We start from the raw sequence: 21012 nt of genomic DNA on the forward strand, positions 1-21012 counted from the left end.
GTGAAATTCCTCCTACCAATTTGATGTGGGTAATCAGGATTTTCCTGCCCACCAGGGCTCAAAACCGCAAATACGACAAACGGCTTGGAAGGGTAGAATTGCTGCATGGATGAGTCTGAAACAAGCCTGAAGTAACTAATTCATTCAGCACATGCTTCTATATTCCCAGTATTCCTTCATCTCCCTCACTTGATATTCAGTCAACCATTCTCTGCTTAATGCAGTCTTCACTCTATATTTTATTTTTACATGATTTTTGCCTGACTGGGTTAAAAAAAATTGACAAGACACTAGGCACAATTCAGAAGCAGCAAGAGGTTCCCTGTTGGGCTCATGACTCAGCTGCACAAATCAGAGCACCCTTTTTTGTAAACACAAACAAAAGCGTGCTTGCTAAGACGAATGCAAGGCTATTATAAAATAGAAAGGTTGACTTGTCTTTGGAAAGAAATAAGCCAGAGCTACAATTGAAAAGTAAGTGTACAAAATTCAGAAGGAGAATTTTACAAAGTTAAAAGCTTAATATGGAATCCAAATTAGGTATTTATAATTGGCAGGGCAAAACGAGCTCTTGAAGAATTCATAATACTACTTTTGTTTCCGTGGCTGCTAACAAAAGACTCCTCTTGGAAAGAAATAAAACATACGTGAGGGAAGCTTACTTTTTAGGGAAAAAGAGTATACCAGAATCTAAAATTCTAACACACATCAGTCTTGACTTTCATCCTGAAAGTGACAAAATCAAAAAGTTTCAAACACACTGGTACTTCACATCATGACATGATTAAATTTTATTTTCTTCACATAATTTACTTACTTACAGTCACACTACCTTGACAAAAATCTCAAAACAGGAGTCTTAAAATGATGACTTTTCAGATATAAATGTAACTCAACCCCAGCACATTACACTGACTTGCTGTGAGTTTCCATCAAGAAAGGGACAGTACATTATTATTAATAAATTGTTACCACTGTACCGATGTTACATAAAAATCAGAAAAAAATAAAAAAAAAATCCCCATTCTGCGCCAAGGAGTTTAGTGTGAAACCAGCTGCAGTGATGATAAACATTCTGATAGCAGCAAATAGCTTCTACACAAGTTAAAATAGGAGATTAGGGTGAATACATGGTCATTGGCAGGAAAGTCACAAGCTGAGAAAGAAAAGTAACACAAGAGTTCTTTAACAGATCTTCTGAAGATCTTTGCATAATCATGGCTACCTCTCTAGCCCAGAGTATCAAAGTCTGCAATAAGCTAGAAGGACAAAGTGAGAAAGTGGACCCAAAGTGCGCTGTAGCGTCAAGAAAAGGGAGAGAAGTTAAGACTATTACTTACTACAGTGGGACAAAGCCCAACATATAAAAGGCTACAGAACTGAAACAATGAAAATGTAGAAAAAACACTGGAGCAAGTAGAGAGGGAAAACTCTTAACAAATACCAGACAAAGAAGTCTGTTGCACTTTGGGCTAGAAGTCAGTGCAGAGAAAGTCACACTGACTGGAAGGCCTACTGAGTGGAATATAGAAATCCAGTCTGGCAGAAGGTTAACAAATTAAAAACAAATTTTGGCAGCAGCAAATATGCATGCTCCAGAATAAGAATATCATATTAATAACCTAGGAGTTTGATATACAAAATTCATGGAAAAATAAAAAACATAAATTGATTTAATCAGACTCATGAATCTTAGCTTTAAACTAAAATGATAAAATGATACAATGAAGAAAGACCCAGTCCTGAAGACTTTAACCACAGTTACTTGCAATGGTTATGACAGTACTTCTAGCATGGGAGCAGCAGTCTGAAGGCAGGGTCCTCAAGTTAGAAACACTGATGTTAACTCCTAAATACTACTGGTGGTGTACTGCTGGATAGATGTTCTTAGAGACCATGCTAGTTTAGCTTCACTGTGCAGTCACAGAGTATTCATAAAGCATTTCAGAGAGTTTATGACAAATTTTGCTTCCTTAAGTTTACTAAGAAGGCATTGCTAAAGTCACTTGTGACTAGAAGCAAGAAATAGATCCATAGCACCTTGCAATGCTAGCCATGTTTTAGCTATACATTGAGAATACTAGTTTTCAAATTTTGCAACCAATTATGGCCAGTCTGGGGATCCTCACATTCAGCAAACCAAAGCTGCCACATCATTGCAAGACCAGGCCTCAATCCAATGCAGTTAACTAAAATTGCTACAGGAACTTAATGAAAGTAAAACTTGTGCGCTACAGCTGTGCAGTAATGTTAAAACCCTTTAGCTTTTATTTCATAGATGTGCACCATGGCTTTAACCCATGAGCATTTATGACTGATGCATCTGCATGAAGCTTTTCATGAATGCTGCAAGCTTCTGAACATCTTCTACAGTCACTGCATTATATAAAGAGGCACGGATTCCTCCCACAGACCTGAATTGAAAAAAGGAGAGAAAAAAAAAAAGGGAAAAGTTTTGTATGTTCTAAACCAACAATAGTAGTAGTCACAGACATTGAAATGTATTCCTACTCTAAAGGGATAAAATTCACATTTATACATATAAGAAGCAGTATTTAATTCTTTAAAGCAGGCTTGCAGTCTAGAGAAGCTTAGTATTTATTCGTTATTTACAGCTCCAAAGCTGTAGCCCTGTGACATCAAAACCTAATCCCATAAACACTACTGAACATACGAAAGAACTCTTGCAACTAAGTAGACAAGCCACCTGAGAGGCTTTATACACTGATACAATCTGACCTCAAGAGACATCTTTGGCATCTGCACAGAGACAGATTTGCAGAAGAAAGCAGAACTTAGGATAAAGCTCTCTGAAGCCCACAACTTCACCTAAGGAGTAGCTCAGCCACCAGCATTCTCTGATTACAATCTCTAGACTGCTATTCTCAAGGGATGCCAAACCAATATAAGGAACAGCTTATGTGTGAGAAAGATGCTGTACCACTGTGGTAACAGTTTATTCAGCACAGGACAGAGATTCATCTGACTAATACTTACCGATGTCCTTTCAGAGATATCATGTTAAGTTCCACAGCCTTCTCAAGGAATTTCTTCTCCAGGGCTTCGTCACCCTTGACACTGCCAATGCGGAAAGGGACGTTCATTCTGCTTCGGCTCTTTCTCTCCACTGGACATCTAGAGAGGGTGCAGAATGTAATGCTTAACCCACTTTGTGCTAAATTTGTATTTTCAGCTATATGCAGTTTGAGAAATTGAATAATCTCATCTGTTTAGAACTAAAGTTGATCCTTCATAATCGAAATTGTCATTATTTTCTGTGAAAGAAAGTAATCTTCCCTTTTTAAACAAGTATAATGATGGAAGTGGAAGGCTTAGTAATCCTTCCTGATTTAATACAAAATTATGCCAGAGAAACAGACAACAGACTGGTATACGGACCAAATTAAATTTAAAAAAAAAAATAAAGAAAGAAAGAAAACAGTTACTTAGGACAGGTGATGTAATTACAGGGAATTCTGGCTAAGTTTAAAGCAGTTTCTTATCTTTATCTTCAAGACTGACACTTCTCAGCTAGTCAAAAGTGCTACCAGAATTCTACTCAGCTAAACAGAACTAAAAGAAGTATAAGAACATAGCATGAGCAAATTTTCATGGGCATTAGAAACTTCTATTAGTGATTTCAGTCCATCTTCTAAATGAGAATTACTTGGAATCATGAAGTAGAAAAGAGGTATTGCTAGAACAAATTTGCATTATATACATGGCCACAATATTACATGAGATGCATCACAGCTCCTTAACACTTTAAAATCCCATTTAATCTGAAGTGGAGAACTCAAGATACATGTAATTTTTCTGCAGTTATTTTGTGAAGGTAAGAAATTATGGGGGAGGAAGAGAAGATTTAAATATCTTTTTTTAGTGTTTCTACTTATGAAGGGAATATGAACCCTTCAGTTTTATTTTTTCCTAAGGCTTTCATATAGATTCTTGCAGGCATTCAACACAAATAAGTTTTCACAAACTGCATATAAATTTCATACCTATTACTATGCTATTTGGAAAAGAATGGGTATCATTCTTTTTAGTTCCTCTCTTGTTCCTTTGTCCAGATGTCTCCACGATGAAAAGAAAAAACATGCATCACAACATCTGCCTATGCAAATTTTCTCCTTCGGGTTCAACCAGTAAAATAATGTTCAAAAAGGCCTGTGGCTCTAAGCACTCCCATATCTGAATTACTGCAGCCATGCTATAATTTTTAGAATACCCAGTTGCTACTAGGTAATCTAATGTAACACAGTTAGTGCACAGACATTGGAAAACAAACTGCGAATGGTACAGAGAACTTATTGGAAGAAAAACTCCATTTGCTAAATGGCTTGTCACATGGCTTACTCAGGGAACCGTGCCACAGATTAAGTGGCACATTACAGCTGGGAAGGCAGCTTCAAATTAAGTCTTCCTTTTAGTTATAGAAACAATTAAAAAAATCACAGTCTTAACTGTATGGCTTAGGAAGCTGCAAACAGCTCAGTTAGTGAAGCTTGTTCTGCTTTCCCAACTGACTATTTACCATCACATTTGCATTGCATTTCCCACTCACTGCCTTACAAACCAACTTGCCAGAAACAGATTTCTGTTTGTCACAAAATATTTTTTTCCAGGCTTCATTTGCTTTCTGACATTTATGAAAAAACCTCAGGATTTCCCTGGAGTAGGATCACAATCCTGATCATGGTGATGCTAAAGGCAAAGCTGCTCCCATTAACTAAATGGATAAGCAGAATGTATTAAATATTATGATGAAACGTTATCCCTGCCAATTATGACTGCAGACAGCTTTAATTTGAAATCCAAATTTAATTTGCCCTATCCTAACTTTGACTTGAAAGTTAATCAGGTTCACACACTGTTGCTTTTGTACCGAAGGTTAAGGAAAATATTTTGCAGTTTCATGGTCAATTACTAATTTGAACTTGGCATATATTAAAATTATCACAGTATCAGCTTTTAATTATATATAGGTCTTGTGAGCTCAAAATCACCTTGCAACTCTATGTAAAAGTCAGAGGGTTAAATCTGCTTTGGAAAGCCATCAAAAATAATTGAAGAAAATAAATTGTGCATAAAGTACATAAAGAAAATTTATTCCATTTTTAGGTCTGAACTTCCTATTTTATATCAGAAAGTGTTTCAGAACTTAGCATAACTAGCTAATAAAAATGCTCTGCTTGACAAAGAAAAAGCAGAGTCTTTGACTCCTGGAAGAGGTGGTAGGAAAAATACAATGCAAAGTGGTCTCTACAATTTCTTACAGGCAATTTAGTCTGTTTTGGCTGTATTTCCCCAAGAGATTCAGTAAGCATACAAACCAGAATCTGTGTATGTGTTTTTTGTATACTCTTCTCCTGGGTTCCTGTTTTCTTAAGTTTAGAATATGTTTTTAGTAGGCTTCACTGCTGATCTGTACAAGGTAGGTTGAAATAACTTCCTACTGGAATGAGACTTATCCTTGGACAGTTACCAAATGAATTGTTGGCACAAATATTATCTGTACGAGTCCTCGAAAAAAGGTGATTTCAAAAATACACCGCAATTAAACTCTTGAAAGTTACGGATGTTTGATTATGTAGCAAATATTGAAGCCAAGGGGAAAAGCATAGCAACTTACACATAAAATCCGTTAGATTTGTCTATAATATCATAAATCATCCGTGATTTGATTAAACTATGTTTATCCATAGCTGCAGCTCCACCATTATTCTTTATCCATTCCAGTACCAATCCCATGATGTAAATACTGCAAAAGGAAAGAACATTTTTCAGTGAAATTAGTCAAACAGGAAAAACTTAAGTTTTGTCTAACAAAATGTTAGTTTAGTTCACAAAATGTTTCAACAACAAAATTCTATGTTTAAGAGCATTTAATCTTAACAAATCAAAACCTAGACTATTTTACAAGTTATGGCAACTCTAAACCGATGATGTTTTCTGAACACAGATGAAATATCCCGAAATCTAAATGCCACACAAATCTGTTGGACCCAGCTTAATCCTTTCTACCACAGAAGGACATGCCCTGCAGGCTTCCTGCAGCCCTGCAGGGCTCCCAAAGACATCCCCAGACATGCTGCAGGGACTGCCAATTCACTGCCTACACAACTGCCTGTCAGGTCCTGCCTAGAAGGACTAACAACTGCCTAGAAGAAGCCAGATTTAGCAAAAAAGTTAATAGCATTCACCCTGTGCAGCTGCTCTAACAAAAATACAGGAGTAAATCTCAAATACACGTACATTAACATGCCAAAAATTTAACCACATTTTCACAAATGTTACAAATAAGAACTCTAATCCCATTTTTGTCTAAAAAGACCTTTTGCCCACATGAACAGTGAAGTATAGCAAAACAAATAATGATGTATCACATTCGTTACCAGTCAAGTTCTGAGTAGAGATCTGGAAGCCTACTGGCATCACATGGCTTGGGACCAAGAATTTCAATGCTAGTTACTAACATAAAAACAACATAAAAGAAATCCTTGAGGCCTTTTGCCTTTGTGCTTCTGCTACAAAACTCAGCTTGTTCAAGTTCAGACATTTCCCACGACTACAACAATTTACATAAAAACCTGCTCACAAGTTTTTATGGCCTATTTCCAACAAGCTCGTTCTTACGAATCCCCTCATTATTGATTCCAAGCAAGTGCTCAGAGAACATTTCCCTACAAGTTTCCCTAACACATATCTAGCGGAAGGCTGTTTTAAATTTTGCTACTTTTTATTTCTAAGAGGATGCCAGTACCAAATCTTGGAACATTTCAAAAAGGCTGCAGAATAACCAAGGTTACAGACTGCCTTTTATAGGAAGTACCTTACAGCTCTGAGAGCACAATCTTGCCACATTTATGACAGCACACTGTCAACTACTTCAGTGGAAAGGATTAAGTGAAGTATAGACTACACCTTTGCAAAATATACAGGGCTGCATCCACCTCTTGCTCTCACTTCCTTGAGCAAAATTTTCTGGGCAAATGAACTCTTGAAGTCAGCCTTAGAGTCATTCACAAAAAACCCAGACAGCTGAAACATTTTATCCTTCTTTTACAAGAGGGATCAAAATCAAAATAATGTTTCTGGAACAATTTTAAATGCAAAATGCATTTCAGAACCTGGAAATGAGATTTTTATAGCAAATTCATTGTTAATTTTAGCTAAACAGATTAGGGTCAAAGAGTCAACTACGTAGTGCCATGAAGTTGAAGCCATTAGCATCACCTTAATTTAATTTAACGTCCTGCTGAAGTAGCTTTTGCAAATTCAGTTAATATTTCCTGCCTGTTTGCCAGCAAATCATTAGCAAGTGCAAGGAGAAGAGTAGAGAAAAAGAGAACTAAGAAGCTTTGCCAGTTCCTTAAACTGGAACAGGCAGTTAGAGCCAAGACAAACAGATGTGCATCCTGCCAACATTTCAGTCTGTTACATTCTGGATTCTGGAGTGTACCCCACTGTGGCTTACAGTATGGAGTGAAATCTGGCAAGACAGTGATGAGAAAGGAGAAAAAGACTGTTAGTTCAACTTTATTTTCAGTTCCCTTAAACTACCCTGTTAAGGCTACTGACAGATACCTAGTTACAGCTAAAGCAGCACTTTCTTTTCAGAAGTTCTTTGCAGTGGCTAACATTAGACTGCAGCATTTGATTTGTTTTACTTTGAAAATCAGAGGAACAACACTGTGTTCAAGTGCTCAGATTAAGTAGAGCTTCAGTTTTTCAAATGGAAATAGCTTTGTACTTGGAAAACATGAATGGCTGGATTTAAAACCTGGCATATTCAACTATACAGTGTCCAAAACCAGCATGTATGACTTGGCTGTCAGGCAAATAATCAATCATGAAATAGTGGTTTCATCAAGCACTGGAAAGGAAAGACATCCATACTGCTTATATTACAAAGCTACATTGAGCAGACCAAAAATCTGGAAACACTGTATAGTTAATTCTTAGCAGCAGCCCTAAGAATACTGAGAGTACCCAGCCAACAGGGCAGACAGGCTGCCAGTAAGAATACATCATTACAGCACTACATGCTGTACAGTATGCACACAACTTCGGGAAATGGGTTCTGCACTGTAAAATCTGGCATAAACAAATGTTCACAAGATTTACTGTTCTGTTGATAAAGATAGCTGCTCCTATGTCACTGCAATAGTACACTCTGCAATGGCGATCAGCAAATTCAAAGATACTTTAAAATGCAGTACAATTTGAAGTGATACTAATTTAAGTATATGGCATTAAGTTATAGGGTATTTATACAGGAATCACTGAATTTCATGTCTTCATGGTGTATTTAATATCTGTCGGAGATCATTAGGCAACCTAACTTTACAATTCTGTAACATACAAGCAAGCTGTAAGAGCTGACACTAAACATGAGCATAAAATTGCATTATCAAATTATCTGAATCAAAAGGAAATCTTTATTTTCAAAGTAACTTTAAGAGCTTCTGGGAAAGAGGTGATACCTGGAACGAAGATTTTTTTTAAAAAATAATCATTTCAGAGGACACTGGTATAAAAATTCTTCAGGTTAGGAATAGGCTCTACTGACTCAACATTTAAACTAATGGCTGAACATCTGAACATTCTAGTAGCAAAGCACCATTTCAGTAGTTATCAGAAGTTAGGACATAGCAATTTTAAGCAAGCAAGCTGTAGCCTGTTCTGCGTCTTGCATAGTATAATCATCAGGTACATGGCAATTTTATGGTTTTGATTGCTAGCAATGATTATAAAACTAAGTCAATTTTATCTTTGTATGCCAAATCAAACACTGAGATAGCAGTCAAAGAATTATGCAGAACTGTACTAGAGAATAAAGCAAAGCAACTACTAAAATGCCTTTTAAAAAATCCTTTTACAGTTTCGAAACTGACAGTAGTGAAGGATGCAGCAAGAACAAGAATTATTTTAAAAGTTTAAAAGACTACATATTCTTGTAATATATTAATTAAAACTTTAATAACAACAATATTTAGCATTTTCCAGTAAAGAAAGTCAGCGGTGATCTAGAGGTTCAAATGCTGAGAACCACCTCAAGAAGAAATTAAACCGAACTGTACTTAGTGATCAAGAAGTAAGTCTAAATGCCAAATTGCCTCCTTGCAATGAGAGAAGCATCACCACTGAATTGACTAGAGCGTGCTCATGTAAACCAGAACTGCATCCTGAATTTCTACCGTGGAGTTGTTATTATTATGCAAACAATATTTACTCTGAAAAAGACTACATCCTGTATGGCTGAGTTGCACTAGGCAACGCAAAGCCTACTACAGTCACATGGCTAGACATTTCCAACATCTGCACAGGAATCACCTGAAACACTCCAACGTATCAGTGACTTGAGGGCAAATACGCACCTTTAGAAGCTTTTCTAGATAAGAGCAGCAGATGGCAGTGCAGCAGCACCCTGAATAAAGGCTATCACATAGCAGGGTGAGTTACCTGTAGCATGGTGGAGTGTTATACAAAGAGGTGTTTGCTGCCTGTGTTTTGTAATCCAGTACAACAGGGCATTCCTTCAGTGCAAATCCCAGCAAGTCCTCACGAACTATTACAACAGTAACTCCAGCACAGCCAACATTCTTCTGAGCACCAGCAAAAATCACACCAAACTTTAAAAGGAAAAAGAAAAAAACTTGGTACATGCATTCACTCACAAATCTTATAAATGAATAATTCGCCAGTATGGTTATACAACAGGGATATTAGTCAGCTGAATGGAACAGATATTGTGTCAAAAATTAGCAAGTTGTAGGTCAAAAGAAGAGTTAGGAGAAGTTCTGATTTCAGAGTGCACTTATAGCTACTCAGCGGAGGAAGACAATCAGAACAAATTTCACAATGGTTTGCTAAATGTTTATTCAATAGCCAAAAATAATTGTCAAGGCAGCCTGTTCCAATTTCGCACTACTCCAAGCAAATTTACTGAAACTAATTCCTACACAGTTCACAGGATTTTCAACCCATCTGAAATTTCACAATCATCATAAAATCCACCTGTTCAGAGGAAGATCAGGAAAGGCTAAATTGAATGAACTAACCATTACTCCTTTTTGCTACACAGAGGTAAGACAGGTCAAATGTGCTACTTCACTAGTCAGTAACATTTCTACTCATAGCACGATTTGGAAACATAGTACTTGCCTAGGTTCTGCCTCTGTACTATCTGTGAAACAGACACCATAATTGTGAGGCAGAGGAAGCTTTAGGAGCCTAAAAGAGGTTACAGACTTTTAAGAGGTAGGATTAGAAAAACTTATTCACAATACCCTGCTGTAGCCATACACTATCTTAAGACTAAATATGATTTAGAAGATACTTATTTCAGCTGTTATTTTCTTTCACCACATATTCTTCTGTGAAGATCACACAGAAGACAAATACTGTTGGGCAGCTATTAACATGAACAACTTCAACATAGTTAAGTATGTTTTTATGAAGAAAAGGAAAACAAACAGACACTGAAATCTCAGACCGGAAATTTCAGCACTTCTATCCATCATCAGATACTCAATTAACAAAACATGACTTCCTTAATTTCACTGGTTAGCCTCTCTGGCTATCCAGACATTTCAAAGTGCTCAATTATATACATTAAAGTTTAAAAATGCTTTGTGCGGTCCTGTGTCCAATTCTTTACCTTGGAAACATCCACAGGTTTGGACAGGAAGTTTGATGACATATCACAAACCAAGACTGCTCCTTTGACATCAGGTACAAAGTCAAACTCCACACCATGAACAGTTTCATTAGCACAATAATACACATAAGATGCATTTGGATTAAGATTCCAAGTGCTTGGGTCAGGAATGCCTGAGAGAGAAAAAAGAAATCCAGAGGTCACTGTGGACAAGTAATTTTCTTGGCATGCAATTGTAACTGAACATGAAACTTAAGTGCAAACCAAGAACAATTTTGCCATATAGACTATTAATCATGTTGTCACCAGGAAGATAATGTATCTGCAAAGCAAATAAACCAGTGCATTCACAAAATATTCTGGTGAGCCATCATGAAGTTTGCAAAAAACTTTTTGATTTTCAGCCCTTATTCCTGAAATTATTTTTATCAACTTTTCAATTCCAGACTACGAACTACTGCCCTAGGGGTGCAAACCAGCGTTTCAGATACAGAGGAATTCAGGCATTGGGTCCAAGAATCTTCCTGCTGCATTTGAAACATCCAAACTCTCACTGGCAAAGTTCTCTAAAGTGTTTCTGTGCAATCCCAGAAGCATTTCAGTCTTGCCCAAGATGAACAAACACAAGGTTACCTACCTTCCTCCCATTTTAAGCTTTGCAACTGATTTACAAAACAAAGATTTCCTCTGTCAACAGGCAACATACAGGCATGTCCTGACAGCACAGAACAGGTTTGGCATATAACAAATAGCTGCTCTTCTTTTCTTTTCTGAGAAGAACCTGACGGGAGGTGGAGGAGAGGGCAGGAGATGGTGCTATTGCCTCCATCATTATTTACTGCCTCTCCTCTTATCTACAGCTACAAAATGCTGAATATACTCCTCCAGACTGGGAAGTTGTAAGTTCAATTCCTTCCTGTGCCTCAGAGGATATAAACATATTTCCCAAGTTAGTGCCCTAATCACCAGTTAATACACTAACTTACATGGGGGTATTCTTTGTCTTTTTTGTTGCCACTCTTTTAAGTTCAAATGCTGCAATTTGGATCAGAGTGAAGAAAAAGAAGTAAAACCAGCAAGAATAGAAACTAGACCTCACGTATTCCTGCTCCAAGAATTATTTATGTATATTCAGTGACACATCAGTGGGAAAGCTAAATATTTGGGAATCCTTGCAAGCAGGTAACAGAATTTAGCTCTCCCACATCCTGAGTCAACAAGGTTAAAATCCCAGGCCTGCTTCTAAATTTTAGAGCAATCTCATTACAGTGTGTATTAAATTAAAATACCTCACAACATCGCTATGAATAGTTTAAGAACTCAGTTAAAGATTTAAAAAAAACCTGAGAGAACCCAGACCATTTCTCTACTCAGACACTTGTTTCTTGCCACTTATTTTCTGGGATCTGCTAAGCCCCATTTCACAATTTTTTCTGGTGGAGACTGTTAAGCCATTCAACAGATGTAGCAGTGGTGAACAAAGAGAGACGTGGCAGACAATCTTTTGAGTGCTGAGCAGTCAACTCTGGTTAACATTCAACAGCCCAATAGCCACACTGGATTCATTTTTACAGTAAGTCAAAAAGGTAAGCTTTCACATGGATGGATGCAATCATCAACTTACTTGTATAGGTTGCTAGTTTGGGATGAACAATATTCACTTTGGCATACTTCTCTGCTTCTTTAGCTGCTTTTGCTGACCAGCCTCCAGTAACCACATAATCAGCCTGTCTTCCCTCCTTTAAACCAATAAGGTTAAGCGGGACTGCACTGAACTGAGCAGATCCACCTCCTTGAAGGAAAAGAACTTTGTAGTTGTCTGGTATATTTCTGAAAAAAAGAAATAAATATTTATATTATTCCCACATTACACAGGACACATACTACTTGAAATTATGCGTTTAACAGTGACTGAGGAAGAATGCTGTCATTTTAGAAGACTCTTTGCCAAGAGCTTAGACTAGGTCCCATTAACTTACCTCAGCACTAGTCTTGACAAACAACTTAAATATTTAAAAGTAGATGCTATAAATGTAGTGATAAAAATTTGCTGAAAAGAAGCTTTCTCTCCCCAGCCCATTAAACATTGTTTAATGTTTGCATTAAACAGACTTCTGAGCAACTGTACACACAAACTTGAGAGATATTCCATCACAATTAATGCTGGCTTTTTAATTTTATCTCTTGCTAGCTTCATGGCTTTTCTGTCAGGCTAGGAACATCACACCAAAGTGCTTACAGTAGTACTCAGCTTTGAGACCCTTCAGTTTGAAAGTCCAACAGTACAGTAAACTATACATACAGAACAAGTGCAATAAAGAATTGCTCATACAGTCACAAAAATTACTCATTTGAATTATTCATTAAAATCCCTTCATCAATGATTCTGGCTATGACTGAGGGTCAAGCGTTTGTGTTAAAGGACCAACATTATTAACTACTATGAGAACAGTAATTGTAATCCATTGTATATTTATTTCCGATTTTAAAAAATGTGCCATTCTACAAATAGAAAAGGGCACTTGGACAGTGATTCTAACACAGATTCACAGATCTTATGTCAATAAAATTGGACTTATGAGCAATGTGCAGATCATACCATTAAGGATTATACCATTAAAGAACAGATTTTTATTGTTTGCACTTATTTCTTTAAGTTAATGTCCTTTGCAAATTCAGTGGAAGTGACAAAAATCAAAATTTCAAAACAAACTCAGCTAGACATATAAAAAACATCTTGTCCTAAAAGAACCCTTTGTCACATTGAAAAATATAAGCATCAAACGGAAGATCAGTGTCCTCCCCAAGGTTATTATTCTACCATACACAGTACCCGTGCATGAAAAACACCACCAAATAGGTGATTTCATTGAAAGACCTCCATGTTAGACATTACTGATGCAACTAGCAAAAGCACAAAATAAAGATAAGAAGAAAGTAGTTCACTTACAGCAATTCACGCATGAGATTTTCAGTTGTATTTAATATTTTTGTGAAATCTGAGGAACGATGGCTCATTTCTTTGGTGGAATAGACAAAAGAAATAACATGAAACAAGATGGTAATACATGAGTTTGATTTTAAATTTGTGTTAAGCTTTAAACCTTTTACACTACAGACCCAAAATGCCTGAAGGTTGTCCTTCCCAGTTCCCACTCCTCTGTAAGAACATAAATACTTCTGAACACACACGGAAGACTTACACCTTTACTCTTGTCCATACAGAGGCAAATCCTGTTCATTGACATTTGGCACTCACATGACCTTACTATCCCCAGGAACAACCACATTTGCAGGTAAAAAAAATACTCTCTAGGAAAGTTTCATTTTTCCCCACAATAAGAATCTTCTCTGCTGCTAATGCTGTAACAAGTATATAATAGAGTACAGGAGTTTGTATTGTTCTCTTATCTTTAGCAAGGCTTCTTCACACAGTAATGCTAACTAAACATTAAGGACACTTGCACAGCAATTCCTTTCAAACCCACAGGTTGTCTTCCATGTGTAAGTGTACAATTTAAACATTAATCTAAATTGTGCAGAGACAGCTGCACATTCTACTTTTAGCAACTAAACAGTTTGATAGGTAAAAAAGTGCTCACCATCTTGATGCACAATCTTTTGTGCAACTGAGACTGAAAAGCCAGTCAGCTACCCATATGGCACAGAACACACTTCCTCCTTATAGCAGGACAGCAATGCCTTCCTAATGGGAAGGATGCTATATATCTATATGGTATCTATACAGACATATTAGAAACTGAGTGCAAATATCAAGATCAAATTCTTATTAAACACTCAGTTAAACATTGAAATCATGAAAAATGTAGAATTTTTTAAGTCTTACCAAGAACACTTATACCAAGACCTTTGTAGTCCACCAATTCTTTCTGTGCTTCTAATAATACCTAACAAAAGAAAAAATCCAGAAATAAATTAAGGGAATTTTCCTCTATCTGGAATCTCTGATGCATCATGTCTATGCCAGTTGCTCCATATTGCAATAACTAGTCACTTGTCAAGTGAGATTAAAAGAAGTATAGTCACCCAGATAGCAAACTTAAATCATATGCTTGTTGTGGAGACCATGTTTTAAGTTATTATTTCAAATGCTACATTTCCAGATTTCAGAGCAATTCCTAGGAGTTGAACAGAAATCTTAACCTGTACAGAACATCTAATGTTTGCATACACACTATTTCTAAGCAAGCATCCTAAATACCCACTCCCATTACTGCACCCTGTGCCCTTTCACTTGATTTGTGCAAATATGACAAAGTATTGAAGAAAATGTAACACGAAAGATCAGTGTGGGGAATTGGATACCATAAACTGAGCCAATATGACAATGACTGGTTTCACAAAATTAAGTTCCACGCTTTTTGAAGACGAGCCTTTATCTTATTGAGAGTTAAGAAAGAAATTAAGCAAAATTTTGAGACAACCAAAAAAAACCAGGTCACTAGAAGTCCTAACCAAGTAGTGCTTCAGCCATCCACTTTCTTCTGCCTTCCCCCATAGCTCTTGAATATCAACAAGGCAGAATGAGATTCTAACCACTGGATCTGCAGCTTCTGATTTCAGCAAATTCTTGTCTGAGAGCCAGAACACTCTTGGCTGCTCCTAAAGGAAGCAGGAGAAGATGGAGCCCCAGTAGAACAGCAACCAAAACAAATGCTGCATGTGGGCAACCCAGCATCTGACAAGAAACTGCATACTCTGGGCAATTTCAGGAGTAAGAACACCACCTTGCTGACAGGGTATTTGCATGGCCTACCAACTGTAACAGCTGACCACCAAAAGGTTAACTAAAAGATTGTGAAGTTTTAACCACTACATTTTACAAGCAAACTTCACCATCCCAGATAAGGAGGGAAAAAAGTGAAGGGGAACAAACAGACTAGTTATTAGAGTAGTGCTTGCTAAACTGTTTGATAAAATCCAGTTCTGTTAGCAAGAGTCTACATCTGAAAATCTGCACATGCCTGACAACAGATATCTACGACACCCCTTATAATCTAAGAATTGCTCCATCCTCTTGCTTCACCGAGTCTGAATGTTTTATAGCCAGCATCAGCCCACAATCAAGAGAAACAATCGAGGTGATACAGTACTCCACACAAAAGCACTGCATTTTCAAGAGGGGAAAACAGATTAACGATATGGAGCTCAGCTATGCCCGCCTGCACTCCTCACAAGTTAAATCCAATTTTCAGCAGCCTCTGTCAGAGAGCTGGGTACTGATCCAGACCCTGTGAGAGCCCCTTTTGAAATCAAGGGCTCAACACAGAACAACACATTTCCTTCCAAACTTATCTACAAAAGGCATTTCCTCAAGAAAAGAGACTGGAGAGCAAAGAAACTCAAACAAATAAAAACAAACAAGAAGTCTGCTCTGCAGCAAATCTGTTTACCTAAAGAAATTTTTAAAAGTAACACGAGATAACGAAGAGTTCTATGAAAGGGGCTAAGAAAAGAACAACAAAAGAAATATTCCACAGTACTTAACCCTTAAACTGAAAGTCAGGTACATACGGTTTGGCAGAAACCACCCCCTCTCCATATGTAACTGTATAATCCATGGCTGCTGATGCAACTTTCCAGAGGGTTGAGTGCACACCACACTCACTACAACTTCTTTAAAAAAGACGTGTCAGGGAATTATCATGCTATCTATTAGCTGACAATTCTCATACTCCACACAGCTGTTCTTGTGCACTTAGGTCCTACTTCTTATCTCAAAATTAACCATATAACCACTGGTGCCATATCATCCATCAGGGAAAGAAAAAAAGAAAAAACCAAAAAAAAACCCAGAGGGTAGTGCAAGAACCTCACTCGAGCTTCTTGCAAAAATCCGAGTTTAACAGGGCAGTTCGTTGGGTGGGGAAGAGGAGAAGACACGAGATTTCGGCGCTGCGCGGGTAAGCTCCTTTAATTACTATTTACTGGAGCTTCCCCAGCCCTCGCTTTACAGCCAGAGTCCCGCAGGGAGCCGATGGGACAAGGACAGCCAGCCCCGCCGCGCCCAGCCCGGCCCCCACTCACGGAGCGCGGCAGCTTCGCCGGCCCAGCGCCGAAGTTCGCCACCTGCCGCCCGCCCTCCATCGTTGCGATGCTGCCGTCGGTGTCGGTGCTGGTTACAGGCGCTACCGCTCCGCCGCCAGCTCCGCCGCTATAAACCCGCGGCTGCCGGCGCCCGGCACTTTCCGCCCCGCTCCCGGCCGCCCATTGGCAGCGCGGCCGCGGGAGGCGGTGTGACAGGAGGCGGTGTGACAGGAGGCGGCGTGAGGGGCGGTGTGAGGGGAGGCGGCATGAAGGGAGGCGGTGTGAGGGGAGGCGGTGTGAGGGGCAGGCGGCGAGGCAGTGGGAGCAGGGGCAGGGTGCTGGACCCCAGAGCTGCCCGGCTCTCCAGCGCTCCGCACCTGCTCTCCTTGCGGCTGGGCAAAGCGCAGCGAGCCCTGGCGGGACAGCGCACACGCAGCCGCCTGGGTGGGCGTGCGGGCAGACAGACTGAAAGACACACACACAGACACACACATACATACCATGAACGCGTCTCCTACTGTAAATTCCTGTCTGTGCTTTTCCCCACGCAGGTGCTGCAGCAGAGCTGGGACTCTTGTTCCAAAAGCAGTCGGCGTGAATGCGTAAGGAATTACAGGTAGCGACCCACAGTTACAGTGAATTTTAGGACGTATTTCGTATGAAATGCCAAGAGGCAACAGGCAGAAACTGATGCACAGGAAGTTCCACCTGAATATGAGAAAGCAATGACCTGTCCAAGTGACCATGCACTAGAACAGGTTGCCCGGAGAAGCTATGGATTTTCCCTCACTGGAAACATTTAAGAACCATCCAGGTGCAATCCTGTGCCATGTATTCTAGTACATCCCTGAAAAAGCTGCCAAGTTGGATGAGATCACCTGCTGTATCCAGCCTGACCCTTTCTGCGATTCTGTAATTTGTCTTGAGAGCGGTTTACAGTACCCAGATGTTCTCATATCTTGTGTGAAATACTTGTAGAGGAGAAGGCTCCCTGCCTCCTCTAAGCCAAGAAGTGCCTGTGTGTTGTGCACTGTTTCCCCAAAAACTCTATTGCAGGTGAATTGCTATTTGAATTTAATCAGAAGACACAAAACAGGAGAGCTGTGAAACTTGTTCAGCTTCACATAATGGATTGCATAGCTTGGGCTTGCCTTGAAGTCTGCCAAATCCTAGGCTAATATCTCTGAATACTAAAGCATTCTTTCCACAGATACCTTGCTTAATTGAAAATACAGAGGTAGTACAATCAAGTGTTGTAACTGAGGGAAAGACTTCAGCTTGTTCCATCTTTTCAGATTGTTTTAGGGAGAGACATTCTGCTCAAGTCAGTTTTCAGAAGTTATTTTCAAGGCAGCAGCAGTAAAAAACAAGACATGAAATATGACTGAAAACACATCAATCACAGACTCCCATAATTTCAAAGTATCTTGGACAAGATTCACAATTCTCATACATAGCTGTATAAAGCAAAGCTCTTGAACACATTAGACTGTCCAGTGTTTCCGGTAATGCTGGCTTTGCATTAGTCTCATGGGTGTTCACCAAGCTGATCATCAACATTAATCATTATAAAGAAATCTGCATTTTTTTCAGAAATAAATGCATTGATGTCCATTATTTTTGTGAATACTGAGATTTATATAAAATACCATTTTTTCATTACCAATTACTGAAGAAATATCAACTACTCAAATTTGTTCCCTTTCCTGTGAAGCCAGGTGATACCTGGAACCACAAAAACAATTTACAAACTACAGACTGATCTGGTATTTAGTGAAAATTCTTTCATCTTATAGAAGTTATTTTGTTTTAAAAATTTTAAACAGAGACAATGGTGTTAGAGCACAGATAACTTTCATTTCAATAAAGCAATAACTTAATAAAAACATACCAAACTTGCTTTCAGACACCAGAAACCTCCTCAGTTCTTAAGATATAACAGCAAACTTCACAGAGATCACAGGCTGGATACATTATTTTCAAAACACTAAGGCATTTTTAAAGCATGTTTCACCTCACAATACCTAGAACTACATTACTTCTAATTATTAAAATTAGTTATAGTAGAAATCTCTACTGAAATGCTTAGTAACAACATAGATAAGACTAAAAGTTAATTATTTTTACTAGTGTCTCAGACAGAAGATCAAAATGTACAGGCTCCTCATATAGGCTTTTTCCAGTATTAAATCCAAACCATGTATGCAGGCCTAGAGAGGCAAGTTCAAATGCCAGTCTGCTGGGGAAATGGTATCCTAGGTGGTGAGGGGTAGTGGAAGCTGTCAGAAATAGCCTAGGCTGGTGATTCAGGTCAGGAACCCTGGCCACTACCTACAGAAAGTGCTTCAACGTCTGAACGGGATCAGTCTTGAATCCTAATTGTGTGGCACAAACCTTGAGGTCAATTAAAACTTTGGAGTTAAAAATGTAATTCAAACACTGGCACAAAGAGCTGGAACACAAAACCAGAAACTAGACAAGCTGGTGCTGGTATCAGCTCAGAGCATCAGGTGTAAATACCAGATTTTGGGGCTTTCAGTTCACAGAATTCCCATCCTTAACAGAAGGGTCAAAAAAAGCAGCTCCCATGTGATCAGAGGACAACTGTGCTGGAAGTCTTGTCACCCAGAAGCTTTCGAAAATCCGCTTCCTACTGTGCATTGATGGGGAGTATATAAAATTGCTTAGAATGTAAACCTGAAAGTTTTGCTGTGGTAAGGGATTGTTATGCTTTTGTAGATAGAAAGAATAAATAGTATAGGTCACACTGTAGTTTTGTTTCTGTTGGGTTGAGATTTCTTCTATTTTAATATTCTGCTAGCATCAATTATGATTTAATGGTTTAGTTACATCAAAACCCATGAATTCTATCATGGAATCATACCAATATTCATAGTCACCCAATATAAGCTTTCAAAACCATGATTTGCAGGAATGCTTCTGACTTCTACCATTTGACAGAGAATTTGACCCTTCAAGTGCCACAAATCAATCCCTGCAGATGAACATGGAATTGCATAATTATTTCAAGAGCAAGTGAGATGTATTTACTATGATGCATAACAAGACAGGTTAAAAAAAAAAAACCTCAGAAAAAGTGTACATAAAGTTCCAGAGTTTTCACTGAACTTTTATTAGGCTCATTGTGACTTCATGTTATGCTGCACAGCAAAACCTTGATCAACTACTGCTGGAAAATGATCAGCTCCCTCAAGGAGAGCAAGTGTACACAAGTTCTCTGTCTGGTACCATGGCTCACAAACTGACGTCATTGTAAAAGACAAACAGTGATGACTACACAGCAACCTGGCAAGTGTTTCAGGAGGCAGCTGAGATGTCTGGTCCAGCAAACCAGTGAGATGAGCAAATTTTGGTGAAATCTTACAAGTTGGTGGCTCAAACAAGGGTTAGGGGTTATTTTGTTTTTCAGAGATTGAAGGTCTGAACTGTGAAGAGTAGCTCTTGGGAAAAGTAAGTGAAAAGAGAAAAAACCATGAGTTTTATGAGTAAACAGTCACATTCTCTAGCAAATAGCTGGCCTATTGATTTCAGGCTTTTATGTCAAACGAGAACACAGACAATTATGTAAAACATTAACATAGCAAGAAGATGAAGCAGTTTATATTCAGACTCAGGGTAGAAAATGGCTTCATAATAATTTAAAATAAAAATATTTTTACTTTTTATTAAAATACTTTACTGTCAAATATATACACAAAATATGTTTACATGTACTAAATATTTTTTGTAAATGTTTTCAAATCGTTAGAAAAAAACTTGATATATTCATGATAGCCTTAAAAATACTTCTCTCCCCTAGTAACTTCAATCCATTGTCTGCCAACTTCAGATACAACTATATATAACTATGCACTACAGATTCTTACAGTAAGAGTGCAATACCACAGCACCAGTGACATGAAGAACCCTTCATGTTTCTGATTTAAGAGGGAAAAAAAAGTTAGATATTAATTCACTGAAAAAAGTATGCCTATTTACATTGCAAATTGCCTCATCAATTTTGCTTTAAAGGATGATTTTTGACATAATTCATACTCTAAAAGCAAATATTGAAAAGCAAGTATTTAACATGAAAGGTATTTAATATCACCTGCTTATGGGCAAGTAATACATAAACTGTTCTAAGTTCTTCATGGTATTTTTAGGGAGAAGTAAGATATTCCTAACTCCTAACCTCACAAATAAAACATCTCTGAATTGATAATTTTATTCAGCATTTCTCAGTGATTAGCTTTAGAATTTTAGATTTAAAAAAGGGAAGAGGTAGCATTTTAATG

The 21012-nt window shown here is 38.1% G+C and overlaps 1 protein-coding gene across 1 annotated transcript; it reads right to left on the minus strand.

Annotated features, from left to right (window-relative positions):
• Positions 1-767: 767 nt before the first annotated feature.
• Positions 768-16870, minus strand: PSAT1 (phosphoserine aminotransferase 1). The gene is made up of 9 exons (XM_085043626.1): positions 16715-16870; positions 14514-14574; positions 13617-13686; positions 12291-12496; positions 10667-10839; positions 9469-9638; positions 5636-5764; positions 2998-3135; positions 768-2414 (listed from the first exon to the last, which is right to left on the minus strand). The coding sequence occupies exons 1-9, from the start codon at positions 16772-16774 to the stop codon at positions 2309-2311; spliced, it is 1113 nt and encodes a 370-aa protein (XP_084899752.1). The 5' UTR covers positions 16775-16870; the 3' UTR covers positions 768-2308.
• Between the last annotated feature and the right edge of the window lie 4142 nt (positions 16871-21012).

The sequence above is a fragment of the Lichenostomus cassidix genome, chromosome Z, assembly GCF_008360975.1.
Source record: "Lichenostomus cassidix isolate B80296 chromosome Z, HeHo_3.0, whole genome shotgun sequence".
NCBI classification, from domain to species: domain Eukaryota; kingdom Metazoa; phylum Chordata; class Aves; order Passeriformes; family Meliphagidae; genus Lichenostomus; species Lichenostomus cassidix.